This window comes from Choloepus didactylus, chromosome Y (genome assembly GCF_015220235.1).
Source record: "Choloepus didactylus isolate mChoDid1 chromosome Y, mChoDid1.pri, whole genome shotgun sequence".
NCBI classification, from domain to species: Eukaryota; Metazoa; Chordata; class Mammalia; order Pilosa; family Megalonychidae; genus Choloepus; species Choloepus didactylus.
The window spans coordinates 22,179,678-22,193,739 of record NC_051335.1 but is presented as its reverse complement, the minus strand read 5'-3'; the positions used below and the strand labels follow the sequence as shown (position 1 = coordinate 22,193,739).

The 14,062-nt window shown below is 38.5% G+C and overlaps 2 protein-coding genes across 3 annotated transcripts in view; both read right to left on the bottom strand.

Moving 5' to 3' along the window:
- Positions 1–1,240, bottom strand: part of LOC119524164 (eukaryotic translation initiation factor 1A, X-chromosomal) — a 74,789-nt gene extending 73,549 nt beyond the window's left edge. Inside the window, exon 1 of one of the 2 annotated variants that reach the window (XR_005214764.1) lies at positions 1,107–1,240. Coding sequence is in view for 1 of the 2 variants with exons in the window: in XM_037822804.1 (XP_037678732.1) it covers positions 1,107–1,122 (16 nt within the window). In the remaining variant the exon portion in view is untranslated. The remainder of the gene's footprint in view (positions 1–1,106) is intronic. The other variant, XM_037822804.1, reaches the window with a different exon arrangement.
- Positions 1,241–8,146: 6,906 nt separating this feature from the next.
- LOC119524042 (ribosomal protein S6 kinase alpha-3-like) overlaps positions 8,147–14,062 on the bottom strand; it is a 34,626-nt gene continuing 28,710 nt past the window's right edge. Inside the window, 1 exon segment of the mRNA XM_037822715.1 lies at positions 8,147–13,281. Coding sequence (XP_037678643.1) covers positions 13,159–13,281 — 123 coding nt within the window. The 3' untranslated portion in view covers positions 8,147–13,158.

The window sequence follows — 14,062 nt, the reverse complement described above, 5'->3', positions numbered from 1 at the left end:
TTAGTGTAGAAGTCCAGTCTCCCTGGAACCAAAGGAGAACCTGTAATTTATCTAGGGTGGAGTCAAGCAGAAGGGAGGTGACTTAATGCAACAAATATTCACTGAGCATCTACTAAGTGTCAAATATAAGGGATCCGACTTCAATAAGACAGGTAATATTCTTGCCCTTCAGAGTTTACAGCATAGTGAGGGAAATGGAAATCTCATCACTACACATAAGATATCTATTGAGGTGATTAACTTACCATCTCAGAGGGAATCAGGGATTCGGTTTAGAAAAAAACTTAAAACTTAAAATTGTATGTTTATCATCCACAGTCTTTCCCAGAATTAAATCCAGTAAAACTTTTGCTACAAAATCAGACAATTCTTGTGGGTTGTGAAATACACTCCTCTCACTTTATGTAATTTATTTGTAAGTTTGGCCTCATAATGGAGGGGAACTTATAGGTCTTTACTCCCATCACAATATATACATTATCTGAGGCCAAAGTAGGAAACGGCTAAACATGTAACAAGCCTCCTGAGGGGTGGGGGTGTTAAACCCTTCAAAAGGATGGAGAAAGAAACCTACAAACCTAAAAATCAAGGTTTTGCCCACTGTTTACAAAGGAGGAGTATCCTCAACAACACTGAACAAACGTCCATAAAGAAAACCACACCGGAGTACCTGATGGTCACTAAAGCAGGCATCATTCTTGGAAGTTAAGACCTGCTTCCAGAGCTTAAATTCCCATGCCCGGGAAGGCCAAAGGGCCGTATCTGCGAAGTCCAGCAGGAGGGCCCTGGAGGGTCTCCCCACCGCACCTCATAGCTGGCGAGAAGCTCGCCATCAGTCTGGCGCGAATCAGGAGCAAAAGCCCACATTCCCCGCAGGAGGCCCTACAAAAATGGCGTCAGCTCCACCCCAACGTGACCAAACTGAGAGAAAAGAGTAACTTCCCAGCTCCTCTCCAGAGCTCGGAGTCGCGTGCACGGCCTCAGCCGCGGGCACGCAGGGTGAGTTGGAAGGAAGGTCACCGCGGCCTCGGCGACCGAAGGCCGCGGGCAGGACTGGGGGGCCTGGGCCGAACAGAGCCGTAGTCTCGGGGTCCGGGCGGCATTACCTTTATTCTTAGGCATGGCGGTGACGGCGGCCTCTCCGAGTCCTTTTCGGGTGCGACGGCGGCAGCAGCTCCTCCGAAAGAGGCAAAAGGTGACGCTTGAGCGCGCAGGGGACGAAGCAGACCTGAGAGGCCAAGTCGCGAACCCGAGTGAGCCTCACGACCCAGCTCTTCCCAGATCCGCTTGCGACCACACTCAGCGGCGGCAAATGGCGTCGGGGCTGCGTGCGTCCCTTTTCCCCGCCCCACGCCGCCGGCTCGGCCCGCCCCCTAGCCCCACGGCGCAGGCGTGGTTGACTCACCCTTATTGTTACAGCAGCGTTGTTGTCGCCCACTGTGAGTGTTTCGCGCCGGCCCCAGGAGTCGTGCGGGGGGGCGGGAGCACGGAGGAGGTGGAGTCAAAGTGGGCGGGGCCCCTGGCCGTGCGTCATCGTTACGGTCGAATTGACGTAGCGCCTACTGCTGGCTGTCAATAACCTCTGAGGCGTTCTAAGAAAACCTTGTTTCCCCGGTTTAAATTGCTGACTCATTAACTTTCTCTCACTTTGCCTGGTTGAGAGTCTGGGGGAAGGACAAGACTTCCCTGTCATCCATTACCAAAGCATGATATTTGCTAGACACTTGTTATTACTTTTTAAATATCTGTCTTCCCTACCTCACTGTAAACCTTATCAGGTAGATACCATTTCTGTGGCTTACCATTACCAGCACTTTGCAGAATGTCTGGTAAATAGTAAGTGATCAATACACACACAAAGGAAGGAAGGAAGGGAAGGGGGAAGAAGACTTAAGCTGAGTCCTGCTCCTCTGAATCCTATACTAAAGTCTTAAACAGGGCTTCACATGGGCTGGCCATGCCGGGTGAATGGCTTCACTTTTAAATAAACTTACATTATTTTCAATAAATCACCATTTTGTAAACACTAGGATTTGAACATCATCTGTCTAGGGAAATTGGCATACCTAGATAACAGAGAATGTATAACAATGGTTCTCAACCAGGAACACTTGGGAGTGTCTGAAGACATTTCTGGTTGTCACAACAGAGAAGGGGGTGGTGCTACAAGCATCTAGTGGGTAGAAGCCAGAGATGCTGCTAAATATCCTACAATGCACACAGGACAGCCTCCCACACCAAAGAATTATCTGATCCAAAAACTCAATAGAGCCCAGGTTGAGAAACCCACCAACAGATGCACTTTTTGGAAAGAAACTGAAGAACTGTGGGAGACTCAGAGTTCTGGGTTTCTCTTTCCACTTGCAATATTTTGCAGGTTACACAACTGAGGAAGAAAGGATGACTTTATAGAATGTATACATTTATAGAATGTATGAAAATTTTGCTTTAAAAGTAAATGATTATGAACTTCGTCTTTGGATTAAAGACCTGGGGTCAAGTCCAGGCTCTTCAGCACTTATTATTCCATGATTTGGACAATTTACTTAACCTCTTTATAAGCCTCAGTTTTCTCACCTGTAAATTGGGTGTAAGAATGGTACCTACCACATCAGGTTGTTGAGGGAATTAAATGATTTAGTGCATTTGGTGTTTAGCAATTTTGCTTACCATGTGGCAAATAATCAGAGTCTAAGGGTCTGGAAATTCAAATGTTTAAAAATCAAAAGTTTCTGCCAATTACCCAATATAAAACACCAAAGGAAAAAAAGCATCAAACTTATTTCTCTAGTTTAGCATGGTCCTCACATCTGACTGATCATCAGAATCACTTGAACAGAAGTGAGTCTTGTGGACATCTGGGGTAAGAGTGTACTAAACAGAGAGAACAGCAAGGGCAAAGACCCTAAGTGGGAACATGCTTGGCATGTTCAAGAACAGCAAGAAGGCCAGTGTGGCTAGAAAGCCAGTGTGGCAGTGAGCCAGGGGGAAGAATTAAGGGAAGGATAAGGGGCCCCAGATAGCCAAAGACATTTTGCAAAAGAAGAATGAAGTTGGAGGACTCACACTTCCTAATTTTAAAACTTATTACAAAGCTACAGTAATCAAAACTGCATGGTGGAGTAATGAAAATGTTCAAAAATTGATTGTGGTGATGAATGCACAACTATATGATGGTACTGTGAACAAGTGATTGTACACTGTGGATGATTGTATGGTATGTGAATATATCTCAATAAAACTGAATAAAAATTATTAATAAAATAAACTGCCCAGAAAGTTTTGAAGTTCTGTATCTACTAAAAAATTTATTTTGCTTGGGGCAGCATTAGTCCCCAATAAATAGTTATTAGTTGACTGATTTCTGAAAAATCAAAGATTGTTTTCTATTTGCCTTTGGTAATTTAGCTATGGATTCTAATATACTATAAATTTCAAAACACTTTCCATGTAATATGTATAGAAACATTAATAAATTTACCTTTTCTAAAAAAAAAACCTGCATGGTACTGGCACAAGGACAGACATATAGACCAATGGAATTGAATTGAGAATTCAGAAATAAGCCTTCACACCTATGGCCAACTGATCTTTGCAAGGGTGCCAAGTCCACTCACCGGAAAAAAATATTCTCTACAATGCTGGGAGAACTGTATATCCATATGTACAAGATGGACCTTGGACTCCTGCCTCACACCATATACAAAAATTAATTCAAAATGGATCAAAGACCTAAATAGTAAGAACCCAAAATATAAAACTTCTAGAAGAAAACATAGGGAAGCATCTTCAGGACTTTGTGTTTGGCAATGGTTTCTTAGACTTCACACCAAAAACACAAAACAACAACAACAACAGAAATAGATACATGGGACTTCATCAAAATTAAAACTTTTGTGCATCAAGAGACTTCATCATGAGAGTAAAAAGACAACCTACAGAATAGGAGAAAATATTTTAGAAACCACATATCAGCTAAGGGTTTAATATCCCAAATATATAAGGAACTCCTACAATTCAACAACAAAAAGGCAAACAACCCAATTAAAAAATGGGCCAAATTTAGATCTTCTGACAAATCCTAGTGTTAGTTTTATTTGTGGAGGAAAGGCATTTAATGAATTGTTTGGGAATCTTGATGAATAAAGATTCGTTTTAAATCTAAAAACAAACAAAAAAATGGGCTAAAGACTTGATAGACATTTCTCCAAAGATGATATACAAATGGCCAATAAGAGCATGAAAAGATGCTCAACATCATTAGCCATTAGGGAAATGCAAATCAAAACCACAATGAGATCAAATATTGTATGATTTCACTTACATGAAATATTTAGAATAAGCAAATCCATAGAGATGGTAGGTAGACCCCAGGTTACCAGGGGCAGGGGGAAGTGGGAATAGGGATTACTGCTTAATGGGTACAGAGTTTCTGTTTGATGTGATGAAAATTTTTGATAATGGATGGTGGCTATGGAAGGACAATATTGTAGATGTAATTAATGTCACTAAATTTTACTCATGAAAGTGGATGAAATGGGAACTTTTGTGTTGTATATATTTTACCACAATAAAAAAAGGAAGAAAAAGAATAGGCTATAGAGGGGCAAGGGTGAAAACAGAGAAATCAGTCAGGAGACTACTGCAATAGACCAAGGAAAGGATGATGGTGGCTGGACTAGGATATAAGTTTCTTTAGGGGGTGATAACAATGTTCTAAAATTAGATTATTTTGATGGTTGCACAACTCTGTAAATATACTGAAAAATATTGAATTGTATACTTTATACGGGTGAACTCTATGGTATGTAAATTATTCTCATAAAGCTGTTAAAAAAGGAAAAGAAATGGGAGAATATGTCAGACCAAGGAAAAACAAAAGAATTGACAAACAGTACAAGGGGCTTGACTGAGATTAGAAAACAAAGTTGCAGTGGTATCCGTATGCATAATTGTATGATTCCTTCAAATATTTGGAAGTGTATAGACAAGCATAAGCAAAATGATCCAGGGTTGGAGTTGTGCTCAGTGGTTGTGGCATAAAGACAAGGATATAAGGAAGTTCAGGGTCCTTGTGAGAGAGGAATTCAAGTGATCAACTATGGGGCCATGGGATTCAGTCTGGGTAGCAAAGGAAGTTAAGACTAGAATGAGAAATGACTGGGGAAAAAAAAAAAGGGATAAAGTTCAAGTTCCTCAATATGATTTATCATGCCTTTGTGGGGCTGGCCTCTCTCTCTTGAGCCTCATGCCTTGCTTCTTTCCTTCACAAAGGTTCTAGTCATAGTGAATCTTTCATTTTCTCAAATGCCTCCCACTCTGAGTCTCTGTAAATACTATTCTAGCTTTTCCCCTTCCCCTTAAGGTCTCACCTTAATCATTGTTTCCTTAGAGAGTCTTCCATGATTCCTAGGCCACCCTGCTATATATTCCCACAGCATCCTATATTTCCTTTACCTAAATGCTTTCTTGGAAACATAAATGACTGTTCACTATCAATAAAAATATTGTAGGCCCTGCTGAACAGAACAAAACAAAACAAAAAGTTGTTCAGAAGTATTTCTTCCAAGCTACCACTTTCCCTTTATTTGAATATGAAAATAGTTGGAGCTTTATTTATCTCCTCTCCATTCCATCTCACTAGTGGGATCAGGAAAAGCCTTTTCTGTAACTGTAAAAATTTTCACAAAAATATGACAAGTCAATTTTGTCACTATTAATGCACTTTTTCTTAGATTAGAAAAAAGCAAATATTTCATTTTCAAAATTCATTTTTAATTGAAGATAGTACTTCAGTTTATTAAAAAAATTTACATGCAAATAAAAATTTCCAGAATTGACATTGATATTATATAAATGTATAGTTTTACGTTTTGTCATATGCTTAGACATTTTGCATTTGAAATGTGTTAACAATTGTATTTCACTGATTTTATCTAATCAATTTTGAACTTTCGTGAAATACAGAAAAGACCTAGTTAGTGATTTTGCTCTAGTATTGCAATGACTAAGACATAAAATGGCATGAGTATTCTGCCATTTATTGAGAAAGTTATTTTCTGTGGAAGCTTGGAATGCAAGTATATCCATATTCCTTTGTTCTGATTTCATATTTGCTAAGAAAGTTTCTGATCAACGATTTGGATTTCCAGATAACCTGAAACAAGGGTGTATATTTTAGGTGGCAAAGAGAATATTTTAATTACTATAAAGGTTTATTTCCCTGTCTTGGTTTACTCATTAAGTTTTGGGGGAGCTTTATTAGTGTGTGTCAATTCAAAATTTTTAGGGTGCATTAACAAAATTTAATACCTGGCTCTACAAGGTTGCAGAAAAGTGACCATGGCAAATATTACCACTCCATGGCTAAAGGGTATTAAGTTGATAATGAATTTAAAGTTGTTAATCAGCTGACCTTGTGGTGGGGAGATTATCCGGGATTATCCGAATGCACCCAGTCTCATCACAGAAGTCATTAAAAGAGGAAGCAGAGAATAGGGGGGTCAGAGAGATTCACGGGAAAAGGACTCGACCTACCACTGCTGGCTTTAAAGATGGAGGAAGGGGGCTGTGATAGTTGGGTTCATGTGTCAACTGGGCCACGTGATGGTGCTCAGCTGTCTGGTCAAGCAAGCACTGGCCTAACCACAACTGCAAGGACATTTGTGGCTGGTTAATAAACCAGAAGTCTGGTTTGTTAAATCATTGGTCAATTGGCTGCAACTGTGTCTGATTACATTCAGCAAAAGGCATGTCTTCCACAACAAGGGAATGCAATCAGCTGGATTTAATCCCTCAGTTGAAGACTTTTAAGCGAGACATAGAGGACCATCACTTCTTCGGCTGACCAGCGAAGCGTTTCCTGAGGAGTTTGTCAAACACGTTCATCAAAGTTGCCAGTTTGCTGCCTGAGGAGTTCATCGAACATCTTCATTGGAGTTGCCAGTCTGTTGCCTGCCCTATGGAATTTGGACTTGTGCATACCCACAGTTACGTGAGACACTTTTATAAAATTTTGTATTTATATATATCTCTTGTTGATTCTGTTTCCCTAGAGAACCCTAACTAATACAGGGGCCATGACCCATGGAAAGTGGACTCTCTTTAAAAGCTGGAAAAAGCAAAGAAACAGATTCTCCCCTAGAGCCTCCAGAAAGGAATGCAGCCTTGCTGACACCTTGATCTTAGCTAGGTGTGACCCGTGTCAGACTTCTGACCTCCAGAACTGTTAAGATAAGTTTATATTGTTTTAAGTCACTACATTTGTGGTAATTTGCTACAGTAGCAGTAGAAAACAAACACAGTAACAGTCCTATGTTGCCTCAGTGTAATGCAAGTAGATCTTGAAGTCTACAGCTTATCCTGAATACTAAAATTAATCCAAGTGGATAAGCCCAGAACTATCATAATAGAAAACTACCAAAAAATATCAATTGGATAGGAAAGGGCTAGCAGCAAGCCTGGAACCCATTCCCTCTCTACCAGGAATGAATGACTTCAATCAAATTTCCTTTTAAATGTGTTAATGGTATTTGCTGGCAGAAAGAAAATGGAAAAGCCCTTATCTCTAAGATGCTTTCAGCGGGATATACTTGGTCTCTCTAGATGGCTTATTGTAAAACTTGGAATTTATGATGCATCACTGGCTGGCGAATAGGGTTTAGTCATTTGTGTAATTAATGAAGTACAAAAAAGGGGATGTTGCAAAACCAAAATGACTCCCTTTGTTTGAATTGTGTCTCTACATACGTTGCTCAGAAGGAAACTTGTCCTTTAAATGTGAATCCAAAATGCACCCTGAGGAGGGAGAGAAGGGGCATTTGGTACCTACATCTGGTAGTTTTGGACTTCTCTAAGAAAAGAATGTTTCACCTGTGCCTGGTGATTTCCTTGTATCCTCTGAATCATTAATTATGTTTGGTATCAGGTAAGGTCTATGATTTACGGGAGTCTGATTTGACAAATCCCTTGGGCTAATACTATGCATAGAAAAGTTATTTTGTGTTTCTTATTAACTCAGAAACATTCCTGTTTTATATTCTATCAATTAAGTTTCAAAAATTTATACTTTGGATAGAATAATTTGATATGTAAAGGATTAACCATTATGTAATTTAAAAATAATCTGATCAAAGGGACATACATACATTGATTTGATACTTTATTATATAAATTTTCATTTCTCTGAAAGATTACAAAACTCATTCTATGACAGGAATACAAGCAATATTGTTCCAGGATTGTTCATGGATACATTTGAAACAGCTCAGATTACACACTAATAGCATGATTTGAAAACTTCCCAGATTGACTCTTAAGTAAAACAATTTAAAATATTAAGCGATATTTGATCCTTTACAAGCATGTCTTAATTATGGCAGCAGTGCCAAGCATCTGATGTGAATTCACCACCAATTAAAAGTACAATACGTATGAACCCGTGACATGGTAACTTGGGCTTCTGGCATGCCTTACTAGAGAGAAACTAGTATAAAGTAAGATCATACAGAATAGTAGAAAAATATTTGTGATTTTTTTCTTTTTAAAAAACTGTTTAGATACCCACCCCATTCCCACCCATGGCCAAAAATGCAAAATAATTACATCCCTCAGGTGTACACCTTTCCTTTTGTTTTGGGTAAGAGTGAAGATAAACCTAATAAATGCACATGATTTTAAGACTAAAAACTCATCCCATAATCATTAAGGATCTAAAGAATTGCAATACCTTGAAGCTTTTTTTTCTTAATTAAAAAGCAAAGCTTTAGATGGTAAACTACACTTACAGAAACCCAAACCCAAATCTTTATCCCTGTGCCCTCACTTTGTATTTAATAGTTCTATTTTAAAACATCAGTTTGAAAAACTCAGGGTATGGTTTCTTAAGTATTAGAATGATATTGAACTAATCTACTTAGAGCTATTATAGCAATTCTGTGCTTATATACTTTTACATATACTGTACTCAAATGCTATGTGCTCTAAAGAGGCTTCCTTGAGGTTCATACCTCTGAACTTAGTCTCCAAATTTTCCTTTCCATTAATCTCTATTCAATGTCATATACTTTGCTAGTTGCTCTAGGAGAAGTCATGGAAATTTAAACAGCTTATCACGCACTTCAAGGTAATATGGCAAAATAATGAGGAAAATGCCTCAGGAGGTAGGAGGGTAAGCTCTCATCCCAACCCTTGATATGTCCTGTCATGAACAGTTACAAGACTGGTATCAAAGTGGTAAATGTGAGACTGATAGTAATACCAGGCTAAGCAAGTTGACTTAGTCACCAGAATTGAGAACACAGTCACACTGGACACAGTTACAAGTCACTAGATCACATGGAATACAGCAGTGTCAAAAATACTAAAACACACTGTAGATACAAATTCTTCTTGGCATCCTTATCTGAGTATTATCATTATGCAGATTCTTCACTGGAAAAAGTGGTTAAGTGTGGCTCTGCAGACCACCACAGTTCCAAGAAAGTTAATTCCACTCCTTCATTAATTGTTCTCCACCAATGGTCACTTGAGGGAACTAGCAAAATGTAAGCCATCTAGAGGTAAAAAGAGGACTATTTTCATTAATTGAAATAAAAAATACTGAGTTAAGTAAATTAATCTGCGAATTACATATGGCTCAAAGTATACATCCAAATTAAGGTTAGTCACATGGAGTTAACCTTTCAGAGCGACAGAACTCTAGGACTAGACTGGAACCTCCTGGTTTAAGCACCAAGGGTCAGCCCTGGAACCCATCACACTTGTTAATCACATAAATTAGACCTTTTCTGACCCTTTCCTTCCTGAGATATGCCAATACCTTTGTAAATCTCAAATGCTTAATACCAGCATTAAGATATAGTTTTCTCTATAAAACATGTAAAGCAAGCTGAAAATTTTTATGTCATAATTTTATAAAGGCCAGGAAACAGAGAATTTCAAAGACATGTTGAGGTGTGTATTGCTGGTCTTCATGGTGATTAAGCCCATGTATATCAAGGCCTCCAAACCTTGAATGCTTTTCTACTAACTCTCATCCCAGGCTTGGCCTGCCCCAGCCCTTTTCTATCCAACCCATTATGAAAAGTCTTGGGCTCAGGGGGCAGAATAGAGCTAACTGGCCAGTCCTACCACCTATGATGTCCCTGGCCCCAGCAGAAACCATTTCTTAAGAACAAGCAGGAAATGGTTGGCTAAAACCCACTCTTTGGAGTGCACTGCATGTGAAACATGGAATCCCTGTCACATACACACCACACCCTCTACAGATACTAAGTGTCTTTTCCCACATGCCAACCTCACAGCATATCAACTTTGTGACTTGTAAAAATTATTACATTTTTTTTGACTTTTGGGTTGCTTGTGAATAAATGAATCTACATCAAATCTGTTAAAGTCAATGGTCTATTGTACTTAGAAAGAAGACATCTCTATAAATCAGAAGGAGCTGAAATGATTTATATATTAAAAAACAAAAAACTTACCTTAATTTAACATCATCACTTGAAAAGGAAGATCTAAAACAAACGGTAGTGTAATCCATAATTTCCAGTAAGTGCTTGGAAATGTTAAATGCAATCAAACATTTTGGGTATTATTTTGGATTATAAGCTAAGAGGAAGTTTGTAAAAGAGGATGGATAGTCTAGTTCCTTTCACAGTAAAAGATTTTTAAGACTGGATTGGAGCCTCCTGGGAGAAGCCCCAGTACATGGCAGCACTAATTAGTGAAGGGCAGAAGCCCACAAGGATCTCAAAGAAAGGGGCCTGGAAGAATTGGACTTTGAGAAATTAATAACCACAGATGAAATAAATTATGCTCATAAACTGCTTTTTAGGCAGAGAGCCTCAGTTTTGTGAATATATAACTTGCTTTTCTCCAGTAAAAAAAACCAGAATTGATTAGGCAAAGTAGGCAGTATCACTGAAAGCAATAAACTTGGTATTCATATACCAGTGAAGGATTGTCCCAAGAAATACATAGTTTTTAACTTAGCTGCTGGACAGATGATACGGTGAAGGGAAGGCAGCACAGTATTATGAGAGGAAAAAAAAATTGAATGGGGGAAGTTAAGGATTCTAGTCTTTGCTTTGGGTCCCAGGTTCTTCATATGCAATATGAGAAAGATGGACCAGATAATATATAAGGATTTATTTGTTTACTTCTGGTTCTAAAAGATTATGTTGGATAATACACCTAAGCCCAACTGTGGAGTATCATCAGTGTCAATAAAAATCTGAAAACATATCTTTTTTTCCTGCCCAGAGTTAACATTCTAAAAGTGACAACGATTTGGGATAGTCATGGATTGAAACACTGAATAAAGTGGGGGGTGGGGGGTGGGGAGTGGGGTAAGCATTCTTTCCAGGTCACAGAAAGCAGCTTTTAATAGTTAGCACCCACAGACTCAAGAATTTTAAAAACTTAATGTTGATCTTCAGATATTCCCTTCTCTGATACATTTTTAATCTAGAAGATAAGCTTACATTCGATTTCTATGCAATAATCATTTTGTGTTACCTGTTCATAGATGAGAACTTAAGGAATAACTAATGGCTTCCATGATATTCAGATAAACCAAACTCTTTTGGCTTTGTACTCTTAGGTGAAGATTTAAAGCTTCTGGCAGGAAAAAAGATTTCTGATGTAAATGGCTTAGTCTATTCCTAAGAAAGATCTGTTTGAGCAGATTCTTGATGAGGTAAGGTAAATCACTTTTTCCTTGCTCATTTTTTTGTTTTACATTACATACTGATGTATGCTAGGTAGCTTGGCAAAGATACAGGTAATAATAAGTACAGAAATTTCTTTAATCAAATAAAATTGTGGAAACTACCAAATTATATGTAGATAATGAATACTGTAATCTAGGCAGACCCAGTGACCATTGTGCAAGCTTAATCCATTCTGAAGTCAAAGGAAACATTACATGGCTATAAATCATCAGGAGGGATTCAGAAAACACACAATGATGAACACTCACTTAGCCTACCTTAGCTGACTTCAGGTTAGAACAGAATTTGTTTGATAAAGAATGTTTTTTATTCCCTAGAATAATAAAGTTTAAATCCAATTTCATATAGAGGCCTGTGGGTTTTATTACATTCAAATTAGTGTTTAATATAGAGTATCTGTTTGGACATGAAATATCCAATGGGACTTTAATTACCTGTTGCTAAAGTTTCCTTCACCAATCTCTTCACAACTCTTAAAGGCCCTTGATATATATATTGGCAAAACCCCAAATTACAAGCCAAATACTAAGCATGGATACTACTTAAGATTAAATGTGCAAGCGATACTTCCTTAATTAAGGAAAACAGAACCCTAAGGAGTTGCAAAGTATATGGACTAACTTCCTAAGTGTACTTCTGATATCATGCTGCACACATACGATAACTTTCCCTACCATAACAGCTCTCTAGGTTAGTCTGACAGAGCGCCTGACTTTATGAAACAAACAAACAAACCAGTGAAACAGACATGGGGAAAGATATGTACATTTTTGAAAGTATTACATTCAACAGCTGTTCCACAATCTGGTCGTTTTTAGGGTTGTCCATCAATACTGTTAATCCTGGGGAGCTATTTAACCAGATTTAATAGTCAAATGATTAATAATAATAGATTCCAAGTTAAACAAGGCATGTATACATTAAAGAAAGTAGTACAGAAATGTACTGTATATGAACTGTTTACAAAAACATACAAAATGTTGGATGGCACAAAGGATACAGTGCTAATATAAACGGATTGTTTAAGCTAAGTGCTTAACATAAACTGTCCATCCCTATAACTAACAAAGAATATTTAAGGGACATGAAATATTTCCTGTAAAAATAATGCTATATGGTGTAGAGTACTTTATTCAGTGTATTTTTAGGTGGTAGTCATATGTTCATTATTCTTCTTGTTGATTCAGTGAATACATCTTCATCATGTTTCCATTTCCATTTCTTCCTAAGCTCCAGGAAAATGTAACCTGCTAACAATCATTTAAAGCGAGACAAAAGCAGGAGCAGCAGCAGGAGCAGCAGCATTATGGGTACCAGCTGGGACAGTGTGTGCTTGCAAGTGTCTCTCAAATATGTGCTACCTGTCGCCAGAACTTGTGCTATCAGCTTACACCATGGTACCAAGTATCTCACTGAGGTCACTTCACAGAGCTGTTGAGGTGATTTTTTTAATACCTCTCCGCTGAGCAAGAGTAGAGCGGCCTACTGGTTCCAAAACTGGTGACTGATTACGGTTTAAAGCAGAATATGTAGCTGCCATGGCACCCTAAAAACAGGAAAGAAAGGTAACAACACAAGTGACATGGGGTAATCACATATACACAAAAAACAAAATGTATGCTTTTTTCCTGGATAATTTCTTCATATGCAAATTTATATAGATTTAATTAGGCTCATAATGAAAATAATCACACTGGTGAAACCTTCTGATTTAGCTGAAATTGCAGCGGCCAATGTAGGAGTTGAAATTATGTATAAGGGAGGAGAGGGATGGGGTCTTAATAAGCAGTTCACACTTTTCTCAGGACTATTCAATTTTTTTTCTTTGTAATGTGTTAATATGAGAGGCAGCAAGGCTTGTTCTTGTGGAACTTGTGTCCTGCCACTGCTGACAACCTAAAAGAGTCTGCTTCGGGTTGTACAGAAGAAAGAAAAGTGTAAAGAAAATTTAGAAAATCCATATGCTTATATGTTCTTATTTATAGTAAACACCACTTAAATAGACTGAATCACTCAAACCAGTTTGATATGTTTCAGCAGTCCTTTTTTTCTTTCCTAGGTCATGTGCTATGAGAGGACCCCACAGCTCTCCTCCATTACTGCCCACACTCATAAGAGAGAGGTGCTGCACCTAGAACATCTCCCTGTGTCTGCCATGTATTGAGAAGCCCATTAGTGAAGCTGACTTTGCCCTGTCTCTTCTCTGTAAGCCAGAAGGACCTGGAAGGACCCACTGGAGGAGGCCTGCCACCCTATCAACTGGGAGATTTCATCTACATAAAGGTGTTTTGGAGGAGGTGTTGGGAGGAACCCTTTTGAGTGTTGCT